This window comes from Lepidochelys kempii, chromosome 1 (genome assembly GCF_965140285.1).
Source record: "Lepidochelys kempii isolate rLepKem1 chromosome 1, rLepKem1.hap1, whole genome shotgun sequence".
NCBI classification, from domain to species: domain Eukaryota; kingdom Metazoa; phylum Chordata; order Testudines; family Cheloniidae; genus Lepidochelys; species Lepidochelys kempii.
Window position 1 is genome coordinate 230972459 of NC_136380.1, and position 16092 is coordinate 230988550.

Genomic DNA, 16092 nt, shown 5'->3' on the forward strand with positions numbered 1-16092 from the left:
AGAAAGATTTCATACAGATTTCATAAAGACTCAACAAAAAGCTTTACCAGGAACTGTGCACCTAATTCAAGACAATCAATAGATTCCACTTCTACCCTTAAAATAGCACAACATAGAATATATTCCAGAAACAGTCAGTCATTAAAGGGGAGATTTGACAAGAGGAACTGACTCAACGGGCTGGGGTAAGGGGAACAAAAGGGGCCATAGTCCCAGATAGGTAAGGCCCAACTTGAAAGTTGAAGGAAGGGAAAAAGTAAGGGACAGGGAAGAGTTGGAGAAGGTAGCAGTCAAGGCTGGGGGTGAGCAGAGCAAGAATCACTTGTAAGGAAAACCAGTGGATTATACTCTACATGATTTAGCCTTCACTTAAAACTTGTTACCTCATCAGATGGCCTCCTGCGCAGACAGTTGGGTTCAAAGTTATTTATTCTCAGGACCTGAATGGCTCTTTTAATGCTAAGATGGTGAAGGACACTAACAACTTTCAAGGACAGCAAGTCATCCTGTGAAAAATTAAAAAGGTGTGAAAACACACCCACACAGAAACAAACACACCCATTTATTTTTGGAATCTATAAGAACATATACCCAGAAAGAGATAGATTTAGTGTCTGCCTACAGTGCCACACTAAAGAAATAAGAAATACTGGGATAGCTCCTCCTCACGGTAATTTTTACGGATTTAAAAAAAAAATTTTTGCCTTGCCGCCCCCTACATTTCCCAGAATTCTTTCTACCAGCTGTTGTGTAACTTCCTTCGTGCACAGTCATTCGTGGAAAGGATTCTGCGGAATGATTAGGAGAGAGAGAGTGCCATAACCTGTCATCACCAATGCAACCAGCAACAACATAACTTTCTGAACACAGAATATCAAGTTAGTTTTAAAATTTTAATCCAACCCAGACACAAATTTTCACATGGAAAACATTAAAAAAAATTCCAGCCACAGTGCTTATATGAAAAAGCGAGCATCCCCATGAAAAGAGAGGTAGCTCCTATAGAAAAACAAAGGAATAGTCATGCTGGCCTCAAGCTGATAAATGTTTTTCAGGGGCTTCTGAAAAGGAAGTGGATGGTCAGGTGACTGACAACAGGAGCTGACCATTAGCTCACTAGAGTGGAAAAGTGCTACTACGTACAGGCTGTTTAGGTGTCTACATGAAATGGTTTGGTGGTTGTAGGCACCTATAAAGTGAGGTAAACTAAATAATGAAAACCACCTGTGACAGGTGCATAAACCCCACACTGACTAAAGTAGCCCTGCCCCTGTCAATTATGCATGGTAGGGAGGAGGGCTTTCAAAGGGGGAAGCTCTGAGAAGGGAGCAACTAGAGAGCTCCTGCAACCCTCACACCAGAAGCCTTCTAGCCGTGTGAGGAGTCCAGCAAACCCCAGGGGCAAACCGGACAAGGAGGGGCTGACTCATTTACCCAGCCACAAGGACTCCAGTAAAGCTGCTACCCAGGCACACCTGCTTTTCTACCGTGTTATTGACCCCAAGAGGGGCTTGGTTTGTGCTGACCGGAACTTTTGCCTTCCCCCAGCCAGAAGTAAAGTAAACAGACCCACAAGGGCAGGGCCACTACCAGGGCTATGGGTATGTCTACTCGGGGATAAACAACCCGTGGCTGGCCCGGGTCAGCTGCTGACTTGGACTTGCGGGACTGAGAAACGGCTGTGTAGACATTCAGGCTCAGGAGACCCTGCAAGGGTGGAGGGTCCCAAAACTCAAGCTCCAGCCCAAGCCCGAATGTCTATGCAGCAGTTTTTAGCCCACAGCCCAAGTCAGCTGACCTAGGCCAGCTGCAGATGTGCTGTGGGATTTTTATGCCATGTAGATGTACCCTAAGAGACTGGGGCCTATACTAGGCCAACCCTGTGGTGGAAATTGGGCATAGTGAGGGGCCCAACCCCACCAGGGAAGTGCCCCAGAGAGACTTTTTACCCTACCATCAAAAGCGACGTCCTATTATCAGTCTCACAGAGACACAAAGGACTAACTGGGATGAGGCTGAGGTACCATCTCACCTCCAGGTCAGGACTGAGGCACATGCTCGCTATTTGGTGAGGAAACAGAAGAGCTCATTCTTCAGGACTATCAGCTTGGCAGCTCTCACATGAGCGCTGAATTCCCACTTTGTAAAATGCCTTTGTGGGGGCATCTCATCAGAAAGGTGAAGGAAAAAATGACAGCAGCTCATATCCTTTCAAATATAACACAGTCCTTCCTGCATGTGATCAGTGACACAGTTGGAAGGAGATTGTGCTGGCTCTTCATTATGGTTTTGATATACACTTTAATCGCAATGACAAATAAACTAAAGGCTTAATGTCACTCTGCAACTACAATAGCAGACTACATGCACTGATGTTGCTTTGACTCTGTGCAGATTCCCCTCATCATCTCAAATTCAGTATTTTTTCAAACCTAGCTACAGCTAATGAGGGAACAGAAAACTTTTTATTACTACTTCCAGAGCAAAGAAATGATACATTTTCATTTGCCCAAGGACACATTGAACACATCCACCTTCTGGATCACTTGCTGCATAGGGATACAACCAGAATTTTAAATCTGGTTTATTTTTCAGGTGTAGAGATGTTTGTGGCTATTATTCATTTGCAGACCCAGATTTACCTATACATTTGCAATCTATTCAGTGTGAAAGATTACACTTGGCTTTTCTACAACGGGTTTCACTTCAGCATCTAACCTCAGAAGTTTCACACATCAGGAAAAGATACCTTTACATTCGCATGCCACATTTCAACCTGACAGGTTACATTATAAATATTAATATTAATAAATATAAATATTAAATATTAAATACAAAAGCTACATTATTGCAATATTGTTGCATTATTGCACACTTAAGAACTCAAAATCAGGAGATGTCTAAGCTAAAACTGCACGCTCAGCCAGAACTGTGCCATGAAGCAATGCTTATTTAGTTTCAATCACAAAGTTTGATTCATTGGTGGTGTAAGTAGAAGCAAATCTACTGCCTTCAATGGATTTAGACACACTTATGTGAGAGGGAATCTGGATTCCCATCTTTTAGTGCTATTTATAATCAAACTAATACTACAATTCAGCTTGTGCTCTAACTTCCATTCTAACTACCTTTATGTTCAGGGAACCATATGAAGAAAATTCCATGGAAAATCCAGTAGTTCACTTCTCAGAGGTTCATGCATTTATTTTCTTTAGTTTCACTCTGTAGGGTTTTCTACAAAACCTACTCAGACCCTGAAAGAAATGTTGCTTTGATTTTCAGGTTCAAACTAGTCCAAAAAGCAACATGAAACTTAATTAAAATTGCTTAGCTTCACTTGGTTTCATATCAAAGTCATACAAAACCAAGATATTTACATGGTTTAAAATATAAAACCCCCAAATCTGGTCAGGTTAATTCAGGTTCACTCGTGTGTTTTACCAGCTTTAGTGAATTTTATCATGAATGTCATCTGAATTTTGAGTTTGAATTATTTGTTTGTGTTTGAACCAGGTGAGTTTCATATGGTTTCATTTTGACTTTGCAGACATCTCTGTTTCCAGTTAATGATTTAGGGTAAACTCAGTTATTACAATCCATTAGGTCCCTGAGCATGGTTAGGATTTTGCCTAAAAACACAGTAATGGATCTAAAATTAAAGGGGGAAGTGCCACAGAAAAAGCAACTGTTAGGAAGGTCCAATTCCTGCTACACACCTCTCCTTTCTCTTTATACGTAAATTACACTGGTTTTAAATGCCAAATGGTGCAGATTCTTTACAATCAGCTTTCAGCCCCTAAGTAATTTATGTCACTGTTTACGTCACCACTGAATTGACCACAGCCTTCCATGGGCCTGCTGGCCCTATGCTTTCAACAGAGGCTTAAATAGCAGGAGCAAATCAGGTCTTAAAAGCATGTACCCTATTTTTAAATTAATGTCCCAAACACACACAAAAATGGGAAGCAAATTCAGAAAAACATGCTATGTAAGCAACAGAGTACTTGGCATATTTTTTCAAAATTTGTCACAAGGCTTCAGTCAGCTAACTCACACTGTGTAAAATTCCCCCCAAATTCACTTTGGCCCAGAGTTCTAAAGGTATTTAGGCACCTAAAGATGCAGATAGGTGCCTAGTGGGATTGACAAAAGCACATATATGAGTAAGGGTGCAAAGCCTTTATTGATTTCAATGGGGAATTAGGCGCCTAACCTGCTTCACTGCTTTTGAAAATCCCACTAGATATCTCTCTGCATCTTTACGTGCCTCAATACCTCCGTAAATCTAGCCGTAGCTCACTTCCACTTGACTTAAGTGCATTTAAGGGCTTATGTGGGGCATAGACATTGTGCTGAACCTCTGCACAGGAGTGAATTTCATTGCATGCACGTCTTTTTCCTCTGCAATGGTACATATGAATTTGAAAAAGCAAACCCAGCAGTATGTACAATCACCATTATTTATCAACGTCCAAAACAGAATATGTTGAGTTCTTTAGTAGCTCAGTGGCTGCACTGTAAGTAAGTTAATATGGGAAGATCTTAGCCTTCTCCCCTGTGCTAGTGTATAGAATGCACAAAGTACGTACAAACAGTATCTTGGCATGAGATGGTAACATTTAGCATGTTCATGGCACAGGATATTAGAAAACACTTTCATGACTTTTTTTTTTTTTTTAAGATCATATTGTATATGATCTTGTTTCCATTCCAATCTGGAGGAAAGAACAGAACCTTGCCTCTCAGTTGCATTACGTCTTACCTGCCTTCAAACAAAATGCTCTGGGCTTATTTCACTCGTGGTATTTTAAGGTGGTGGAACTAGGTCAGAAGTTGGTCTTACATATTTAAAAAATACCACCTAATTATATTAAACTTAGTCTTAATTATTTAGAATAAACTTTAAAGAAAAATCCTGATTTAAAGGTTAAAGGAACTTGCTCTGATTTCCTACCCTAGTCACCCAAATGAACAGTAACAATATATTGATCATTTAATGTTAAACTTCTTAGAGAGAAGAATTAAGTCCATCTACTTGAATTAGTTAATATGAACTTGAACAAAGGCCCAATTTTCAGTTGGTAGATGGATGCTATGACTATAAAATTTACACACACCAATTGTGTCTACAAGTACTGCACTTGCATTTGAAAATCATGCAATTTTATGTGCAAATTAAATAGGCATAGGGTTACCTCATTTTCACATATGCATTTATACACATAATTCTCAAATGTTCAGGCACAATGGAGATATGTGGGTATATTTCGCAAGTATACTTTACAATACTATCTTTGAAAACTTGGTCCTTAAAATGTTCCATATTAGCGATAACCTGTGAAACAGTCACATAGGTAGTATTATTGGGATTTATATCCTCTGAAAGGTGTGGCTACTAGATGACGGCATACCACTGAGAATACACTTGACAATGTCTGACATTCCTTTACAGGTTAGTGGCACACAACTTTGTGGGAGGAGACACACAGACAATTACAGTATATTATTGTATAAATATTTTATTTTAAAACTCATTTCAAATGGTGGGAAATTTCTGACATGCTGACCTCTGGTAAAACACTACTCTGCTATCAGTCAGCAAATTTGCAGAACAGGTTTTTGGAAAATTCAACAATTTTAAAATTACCTGCAGAAAGTCCCACAAGACAAAAGAAGCTGCTTTTCTGTTGAACTATTTTATTAAGATCTATAGATAGATTTTCCATTCTCTTTTTATAAAAGCAAATGAGATTAATCTTCTAAGGCTGTTAATTTATGTGAATTATAGTTATCTTCCATATAATAGATCTATTCACTCTAGATAAAATTCACCCACGTACAGAGGGCCAGTACAAGACGTATCACCATTTAAGTCCCATCTTAAGCCCTCAGAATTGGGCCTAAGTCATGCATAGGCATTCTGCTGATCTTCCCATGGGTGAATTTTACTCTCTATGTAGTTACTACAAAAGTGATAAATAATAAGGAAAAAGTCGACTGATTTCCATTTTCTGAGTACATGGTAAAATAAAGTTTAATTTGGTAATATTTCTGGAATCATCATGATATATAGCAGGAAAAGCAAGTTTCTTTAGATTAGTGAGACTCCAATTTACCACCTAGAATCATGTCACTCTGCATTAAAAAAAAAACCCTAACAAAAGTTACCAAAACCAACACCACAAAATATGCCAGAAAATAAACTGCCATTTACTTACAACACTCATGTAATGGAGCATTCGACCATCCACCCTTCCTTCATCAAATTGAGTCTTATACTGTGGAAGTCCAATATCATCCAACCACCCTAAGAAAAACACATATTACTAACTCAAAACACCTTTAGCCTAAGGAGAGTTATGTATCTAGTCAGCACTCTCCATGTTATTATTCTCAGCTATTCATGGAAACTTGAATTATCCAGGATCCTTAACCCCTGCCCCTATCTTAGCGTACGCCTATACTGCACACCCGTTACAGCGGCATGTAGAGTACATATGCAGCAGGTCCCCCTAGCATGGGCATGAACAGCCGTGTGGACAGTGAGACAATGCTTAGGTGAGCAAAGACATCAGAACACTGAGGGTATGTACCCTATGCTGCTCTCCACATGCCCAAGCAGTGCCTCCCCTGTTTATACTGCTACTGTTATCGGTGAAGTGTCCCACTGCCAGAGTCTTTCCCCACCTCAGGGAAAGGCTCCTGCAGCAGATAAAGACTCTGGCAGTGCGGAGAGGCTCTGGCAGCTGCCCACTACTGGAGCCTCTCCCCACCGCAGGAAGCGGACTGAGCCTTTCTTCACCACAGTGAAAGATTCTGGCAGCAGGGGAAGGCTCCAGCAGCTCCCAGCTGCCTCCCCCCTGACAGAGCCTTATACTGCTATGTTTACCTACAAAGTGCAGTGTGGATGCAGCCTGATGTTCACCGCTGTGTGCAGCTACACACCCCCTACACGCTGCTTCCAGTAGCGTGCACTGTAGACACTTTTAGAATGCACAGATGCTATTATTTTAAAGTACAACAAATCTTACTGGTAACCCAGTTGTAATCCAGTTTTCCATGATTGTTTTCTTCTTCTGACCCCAGTGCCTGAAGAGCAAGCTGAAGTTTCTTCCGATGCAGTGGGTGCTTTATTCCAAGTTCCTGTGAAGACACAGAAACCAAAGCACTTAATTTCTAGCTCAGCAGCATATGGATTACATGTGATTTACACAGTATCGAAACCCACAAACTAACACACAACCTGCAATACGACAGGCCAAATTTTGCCCTTGGACACACGCAGCAATTGCTGTTGAAATTAAGAAGTATTGTGCACATGTATCAGAGGTCAGATCTGGTCAGGTGCCTAAATGTAGATACCTACATTCATAGTGAAGCACCTACCTGAGCACAGCTTGATATTTGTTGAGCACCCACATCCTAAGATGTCAATGGGACTGCAACTGCACAGCACTTCTGAAAATGAGGCCACTTATTTACATACCTACTGCATTTAGGCGCCTCATCCCTTTGGTGATTGTTAACCCCAGTATTCTTATGTGGAGCAAAAACAGCCTGCTCACTAAACTGTGATGGTAGTCAGCATAATATTTTAAGGGATAATATGTTTATCTACCTACCTCAGAGTGCGGCAGGTAAGGTTGCAAGATTTAGTTAGTTATTAGCTATAAAGCACTTTGAAAATATGAAGTGCTATATAAATGTTAAGGAATAAGTGGCCTGATAGGATATTCCTCCCCAATACTGTTACAAGTGCAGCTGTCACAGGAACTCTTCAAAGAGAGTTTTCTGTTTTTTTAACTAATACCTGATATCAAATGCAAACACTGGAGCATCGGTAGGTGAAATAGCCATTATGGCCACACCTATTTTTAATTTAAAAAATGTTTTCTGATTTTGCATTATATCGTACAACAGCAGCTCTGAATAGCAGCTTTGAACTAACCAGGGACTACTTAAGAAAGTGGCTGCCTTATTTGTTTACAACACTAAAAGAAGCTACACATTCAGTACATCCAGACTTGCGACTGAAGTAAACGATGATGAATGCTGCGGACCCAAAGCAGGAAAAGAATTAACTCTCCCAAACTGAATGTAATTGAAAAACTGTGGCATGGACAATTTAATCAGAAAGTTACATGAATTGAGGGCCTGATTCTCCAGTGCTTTGCATCATGTGCTGTCATTCATAACCGTACAAGGTGGATGGGGCATAAAACCAAATCAGAATAGTAGCCTTTTACACTCACCTTGCAGAGGTGTAAATAAAGGCATAAGGTGCAAAGACGTGGAAAATCAGGACCATAAGACAGTGGTATTGTAACAAGGGATTCCCTTATTTGAATATATTTTTTAAATGTAATGACTGGAAGAGTTAGTTGATGTGCCAACATTTACTGCAGTTAAATCATACATTTAATTACCTCTTTCATTATAGAACATTAAAATTCATATTAAAGTTAGACAAAACAATTTTTTTTTTTTGCATTACTAAAGACAAATGTATTTTAAAGATTCACTTGCTGGGCTTTTCGATTGTAGTTGCTGCATCTCATAGCCCTGACTTACACACGTGCAAAATGTACACCAATGCTTAACAATTATCCAACTATAAATATTTTCCTAACATTTCTTACCTTTTCGAGATCCTGCTGAGAAGCTTGCAAGAGAGTCTGCCCAGACAGTATCCAGTGTTTGCCATGATTCATGTATGAACCTAAACCCTGGCCCTGGAGCCAGTTGCAAACTTGCTCCTTTGTCCATTTAGCAAATGGCATATCCAGGTCACTAAAGCAGAAGAAATTTTTTTTTTTTAAATTACAAATTCATAGGTGTTTTTCAGAGGTGAGACAATGGACAGGAAGAGATGTGTGCCTATATTATTTAGACTGTAAGCTACTTGGGAAAAGGTATGCCTATTGCTCTGTGTGTGTACCTAGCGAAATGGGACCCTGATCTCAGTTGTTGAGTCTGAGGCACTACCATAATAAACAGGACAATGGCAGTTATTAGTCATCGTCATCATAATCTGTGTGTTCCAGGATGGCTTTAAAACTTTAAAATGCGACTGAAATATGTTATTTACTTAAGATAACTAAAGATACTCCAGTGACTTACATTATAATGAAGGGAAATTTATCAGCTTATGCGATGACCAAGGCCTTGATCCTGCCTGAAATCCACATGGGGGACTGACACCTGCACCCATGTACAGCCCCATTCACTTCAGTGTATCTCCATAGAGGCAGATCCTGAGCCCATACGCCTGAGAGCCCCACTGCAGTCAATGGGACTGCACTCAGGTGCAGGATTCCACCCATGTGAATCACTGCAGTATCGGGGCCAAACTTAGTACATTAATTTCCCCAACATCCTCTTAAGGAGGACAACGTCCCAAAGAGCCGGGGCTTGTCCATTTCCTTTTGCTAGCAATGCTAATGTTACTCTAACTTAACTTTTGCAAAGCACAATTCCTCCTAATACAGTAGTAAAATGAAAGCCTTCTACAAGGGCAAATAGAAGTGGAAAAGCACTGCATGTTCTGGTTCAGTGCAGCTCCTCTTACCTGTTAGACTGTCCAAGATCTCGAGACCAGCCCAGTCTTGGTCCTGCAGTCGCTCTTGTCCCTCCTCTTTTGAATTCTGCCTCAGACATATCATCTGGGTTAAATGTGGTAGACTGGCTCCTTTTAAGCCTAAGTAAAAGAGAAGAAGCACATTTAATATCCTTAACATATGATAACCAGGAATAAATCCCTGTATTGTCGAAACCATGGAATACACTATGGAGTCTTGAAATAAGTTGCAATAATTATTTCATCTGCACTAAACTCCATTAGGGCTATTTTAAAAACTGGCAGAGTCCAGGTTGGGGGGACGGGAGAGAAGAAGGATGAGAAGCTGAGGACAAAGAACTAAGAGAGAACAAAAAAACAACAAAAACATGCCAGGCATGGCAGTGACTCTGCAATAAGAATAACTATTTACTAGGAACTGTATTGAGACTACCAAGTCATTTCACCTAGGCCACCAAACAGACTGCAAATGGTAAATGACTTTATGTCATTTCCAGCCTAAGCTGCACTTCTGGTGACCTAGAGATGAAAGGTTACGTATCACATTAGCAATCCCTCTAACGATCCAGCCCTACCTGACGTTCACTTTTTATTATTATTATTTAATTTAAAACTTACCTTCCAAATAGTTTCTTGATTCCTCTGGCTTTCTTCTTGGAGTCTGGAGAAGAGGGAGACATCTGCCCACTATCGGTTTCTTTCGGTCGAGGGGGCAAACCAGCTAGGTCCAAGTGATCTGCAGATCCCTTTTCTGTTTCAGCTATTACAAAACAAACCCCAGTAGAACTTCACCTGGCAATACTTCATCTGCGTTTCACATTATGAGCACATTACTGAAGTCTGTAACCACTCATGCTGGAATTACTGTGAACCATCGATTTTAAGAAAACAGGGGGATCCAAGGAGATCAAATGTGTTCCTTTCAGCGGTCTAGTGTTTGAAAACCGGTGGCACCCAATAACAATGAATATGTTGCATTCATTAAGTACCTTGCATCAAAAGACTGCAAGACGCTTTATCAATTACTAATAAATTAAGACCATAGATAACTGTCAGGGAAATGTTATTTCCCCCATTTTACAGACAGATAAACCGAGGCACAAGGAAGCCCCATAGGAATCCAGTGGCACAGCAGGAAGTAGTACTGAAGGATGGCCGACAGAACGAGGAGTAATGGTCTCAAGTTGCAGTGGGGGAGGTTTAGATTGGATATTAGGAAAAACTTTTTCACTAAGAGGGTGGTGAAACACTGGAATGCGTTACCTAGGGAGGTGGTAGAATCTCCTTCCTTAGAGGTTTTTAAGGTCAGGCTTGACAAAGCCCTGGCTGGGATGATTTAACTGGGAATTGGTCCTGCTTTGAGCAGGGGGTTGGACTAGATGACCTTCTGGGGTCCCTTCCAACCCTGATATTCTATGATTCTATGATGCCTTAAGCACTATAAAGCATTTTCACACCAGCGTTCCTGATAATAAAATGCAATTTCTGATTAGATCCAAATCTAGCAAGATCTACCAAAAGCCATCTCCTTCTGACTCAAAAATGCAATTGGGAAAAGAGGGCCATACGCTTCTGCACATAGTGGACTATTTTGCTCCTTCACAGAGGAGTACCATGAACTTTGGGTGGTGTCCTGACTAAAAAGCCATTGCTTCTTCTTTAAGAGTCAAAGGATGGATGTATCTAATACCCACCACTGCACAGGGAAACAACATGTTACCATCCATGCTGCAAATCTTACATCTTTATCCTGTATTTATCTACAGAGACTTCATATCCAGTTCAGGTGAACCTGGGGACTGCTCAAGAATGTTCTTGCCAACCAAAATTATAAAATGAAAAACAAATAAACAGAAAAGGTGCTAAATAGATGATTAAACAAATTGCAGAATCTAATATTCTACTTAAGCAGAGATGTGCCAGCAAGTGCCATACAGCTGTGGGCAAACAAACGATGAGGAGTTTGTTTACATCAGTTATTCGCTGATGGAAGCTTAAAACAAAATTGAAGAGCGAATATAAATCTGCTGCCTGGAGTCTGTTAAAGTGAAACAGCCATAGCCAAAATGTAGCCCTTGGAATCCACAGAGCAGTTTGTGGCCACCTTCATCATCTTTAATACGGATGGACAGCTACAGACACCATCATTTGTTTTAAAAAATACAAAATTCTGTATTGCCTTTCAAGAGAAAACAACGTTCACAAAGCAACTGCCAGTCATTTGGATCAAGATGGAACATGATATGCTGGGACCTATAGTTTAATACCTCAAAGTTAATGATCAAAGTGGCTGCAATTTGCTCCAATTAATGCAAGTTAGGTGTGGCCCTGTGGCTCCTGGGAACTCACCAGTGTGCCCCTTAGTTGGGCAAAGTTTCGATGCCCTAGCAAAAGGACAGTCAGTAGGTCCCATTTTAGCAATATCTTCTCTAATGGCCAAACATGAACAGAGGCAGCTATGTCAAATATTTTAACATGTGCTTTCGGAGCACTTCCGCTCTACTGATGGGTGAACGAGGTGTTCAGAGCTGGACGATAGTGTTACTGTACAGGTATGGTATTTTAGAAAGGAATCTAACTTAGGAAAAAACACATTTCAGCAGCATTCTTGGTGGGAAATATCAGGACGAGGTTGAATGAATCAGAAGCAGAGGTTTGTGGGCACTAGCCGCTCACTGTATCTCCTTCATCACTGAAATAATCCTTCAGGATAGCTGTTTTATGAAAGTGATGTTTGGAAATTTGGAACACTAATGGGAAATAAGGAGAATGCCTCTATTTCTGTTGTGTCTTAGGTCTATATTCGCTTTCAATTACCATCACTGATTTAGGGTTACATGGGTGTACATAAAGGCAACACATTCCATTCCGGTTCTATCCTGCCCTCATCCACCAGCATAGCTGAGCACCTGCCAGAAGTACCAGACTAGCATTTGTTATGTGTGGTTTCTCTCTCTTACGTTTATTACATTAATTTCTTCCTTAGTTATTTGGAAAAGAGGAATCGTGTACCCCTCCCTTCAGTGCTACCTTAATTAAAGCCCTACAAATACTGCCAGAACTCATGCTGCATTACCTCTTAGCACCTTCCAGAAGCACTGAGTTGGATGACAACAGAAAGAGATGATGATCTGAATAACCACCAAGTCATTATGATAAAAGTGAGCGGAATACGTGGCCAAGCCTCTGTAGTTTACACACACTTCTACAATTACCTCCCTTCTTTTTTGCCTTGATGGGCAATCTCGTGTTCGGAGGTTCATTAACCTTTGTAAATCCACCCGCAATGTGACTCATTAGTAGTGGTTATCATGAAACAATGCAGCAGACTTTGAGTAGTGGGCCAGTGTTAAACAGAACGTACGTTTTAGTGTTTCAACAAAGATCTTGTTTCTAGCTCAGTTTTAAAAGTTCACGGCCATAACCAGCTGTAAGCAGCAATCACAGCAGAGCACTGATACAGGGTGACATGCAGGACTACTATACCTAAGGTAGGTGCACTTGCACTTCGACTGCGATCTTCAGATATCCAAACAATGCATATACCCACACGCAGCACAATGGGAGAGAATACGCAGAATGACAAGGTAAAACACACATCAAAATTTACACTGGCAAAATACAAGACAAGGGGAGAAAAGTAAAACAAACACACGCACCACACACAGCACTGACTTCACACACACATTAGGATTACCAGTACACTGTTAATCCCTTCCTCACCAAAACGTAACACAGCAAAGCTATATATTAATGAGGGTAAAACAACATCCTGATGATTTCAAATCAGCATTTGAGCACAAGAAAGTAAAAGATTGCATGTGTCATAACAATTCATTGTGCCTGGACCTCACAATACCCCTGTGAGGGAGACAAGTATTATTGACTGGTTTCCCAGATGGATACACCGAAGCACAGACAATGTAAGTGACTTTCTCAGATTTACAAAGCAAATTCATAGCAGAGCTAGGAGCAGGACCCAGGGTCCATCTCCCAGTCCTCTACTGTGACCACTATACCCCACTGCCTTCAGCTAATAAGGATTATTTAAAAATTGCTATTTTTGTTACGCTGCAGATGTCGTATGAAGAAATGGGCACAAAAACATCTTAGTGGGACGAGACAACGGGTCTAATCATTGAAATCTGTTCCATGTAGGCCTATCAATTTTCATATTCTATATGGGAGAGGAAGACATGGGCCATTTAGAACAAGGCTGTGAGTAAATTAACTCCCTTGGGCATAGGATCGGAGTGACCATTAAGTAGGCAAGAGTGGAAGTCTTTTCTTCTGACCAAGGAGGCAGTAATCCCATTTAAACTTCTGAAGGATGGAGGTTTTTCCTCTGCTCCTCTCCCAGGGGAAAATTAAAATTCTGGGAGGATGCATGTCAGATGCCCACGTTTTGCTGACACTTATAATAAAAAGATGGAAGACAACTGTAGTAGAGGTGCTATTGTAGGTATAATATTGGACTGTGGTAACAACACTGCTCTTGTGATAAGATCACAGTATTGAGCAGAGGTTGGAGCAGGAGAAAAATACTTATGAACCGCTGCATTTCAGTAAGGAACTTGCTACTTTAAAAGTGCAGTATGCTATGCAGGGGCTGAGCAGAGAGGTCAAGGCAAGGGTTGGATTGACCGGCTATTCAAAAGCACAGCATTTTTCTTGCGCAGCCATCAGTTACTCCAGTTCAGCCTTTGGGTTATATTGTGGCTGGCCCTGCCCGTTTATGATAGCTACGAGATGTATAAAAAGAAACCCCCATCATTATAAAAGACTCTTGTTCAGAATACACTGGAGATGCTTTCAGGAGCGTGGTACCTACCCAAATTAGGTGCACTTGCTGTCCTCTTGTTATTTTTTATCTTGAAAAAGCCTCGTCCAAATGAAGATCTGGCTTTCCGGGTACCAAAACTGTCCTCATCTCCGGTACCACTATGGCTTGGGGATTTTGGAGGGAGGGTTCCACACTTGTTACCTTCCACGGAAGCTTTAGTCTGATTAGTCAGGAAAACAAAACTTCAGAACTTAATCTTACTGCACCATAAAAAGCTTTTAATTGTGCACAGTTAATTCTGAAAGGTAATCTGCAAAAAAAGGTAGCATTTGCACTGTAAAATAGATTATAGTGTGCATGTACTGAGTCTAGGTTAAATAAGCAAGATCTTCAGTTAAAATGTGTTCAGGACTCAATTATATTTACTACCTGTTTAACAGTAGCATTTCTGTACTAAACGTTTCAGATCTTGCAAAAGTGGCACTTTAAAATAATAAATTAACCACTCATTCATATAGGGTGTGATCCTGTGAAGTCCTGAGCTCCTCATCTCCCACTGGAAGTTTCTGGAAAAATGGAGGAAGAACAAGCACCTCATGACTGGCCAGTTCTCTGCAGATTGCCAGAAAGTCTCCAGGGACCATCAGCGGTTTGCAGAGCACAGTATGAAAATCACTGGACTAGCAGCCTATTTCCATTGTCCAATTCAAAGAAACAAAAGCAGCAAGCAAATGGCATAAATGGTGGAGACAAATTAGATTTGTAAAATTCTAGCAGTTTTGATAATCTCAGATAATTGTAATATTAATAAGCATATCTCTATTTATTCTGAGTTTTTCAACATATGACTTTTAACCTCTCATGGTCTCTGATTGGCAAGGTAAACACAACAATTCTCCTTTTGCTGAAAAACACAGTCACGACTATAAAAGTGGTATCTGAGATACTAGGATTCTTCCCCATTACTTAGAATTTCAGTAATTCACTGAAATTACTTAGAATAGGAAATAGTGGCTGCATACTAGGCAGTGGTTGATAAATGGTTACTTTTTAATGGCAACCACTGTAAAAAGATAATAGCAATTCTGCTCCAAAACAACGTGAACTTGGAAGGTTTTTAAGGTAGAAAAACACAAGTCAATTACAAATGCTACAAAGCTAAATAACAAATCCGAGACGCAGCTTTGTTCGTTTGTGGTGGAACAACGTGTAACCTCACAGGGTTGCAGGGCTGGAGACACTCTAAATCCCTTGATCCTGGGCTGACAAGGGATGAGCATGCTGAAGCAGCAGCACGGACTCTGCCATGTGGGAACAGGAACTGCTTGTGCTGCTCTGTAAGGAATCCTCTGGCTGGCTCAGGAGAAGCATCAATGGTTTGGGCTGCAAGCCCCCTAGAGTCCTACTTAGCTAGGACAGCCTACCACAATAAGGGGTGTCCTTGGGGCATGGTGAGTATAGGTGAGGGGAGAACCTCAACTAGGAGACAGAGTGATTTGAAGATGTTTGCCCAAAGAGAAAGTGGGGAAAAATAGCTAATGGGTGATTTTATTTATTCTCAGCAAGTCAAAATGAAGAGCCATGTGTGAGAAGACAAGAGAGTGAGAGAATATAAACTTGACACAAAGTGATGGTGGAGACCCGAATATATTCCCTGAATCACACTTCACAACCTTGCTTGCAGGTCTGCTATGCTCCCTTAAAAATTCGGACACAATGTGAATAAAACTAT

At 40.7% G+C, this 16092-nt stretch overlaps 1 protein-coding gene across 10 annotated transcripts in view; it reads right to left on the minus strand.

Moving 5' to 3' along the window:
• Positions 1-16092, minus strand: part of PPFIBP1 (PPFIB scaffold protein 1) — a 171799-nt gene that overhangs the window by 8277 nt on the left and 147430 nt on the right. For 7 of the 10 annotated variants that reach the window (XM_073317257.2, XM_073317268.2, XM_073317308.2 and 4 more), the window contains 8 exons: positions 14409-14580; positions 13064-13096; positions 10196-10337; positions 9569-9697; positions 8640-8790; positions 7032-7143; positions 6219-6307; positions 384-506 (listed from right to left, as the gene is read on the minus strand). In XM_073317257.2, the coding sequence (XP_073173358.1) occupies positions 384-506; positions 6219-6307; positions 7032-7143; positions 8640-8790; positions 9569-9697; positions 10196-10337; positions 13064-13096; positions 14409-14580 (951 nt within the window). The remainder of the gene's footprint in view (positions 1-383; positions 507-6218; positions 6308-7031; positions 7144-8639; positions 8791-9568; positions 9698-10195; positions 10338-13063; positions 13097-14408; positions 14581-16092) is intronic. The other 3 variants (XM_073317290.2, XM_073317318.2, XM_073317349.2) reach the window with 1 other exon arrangement.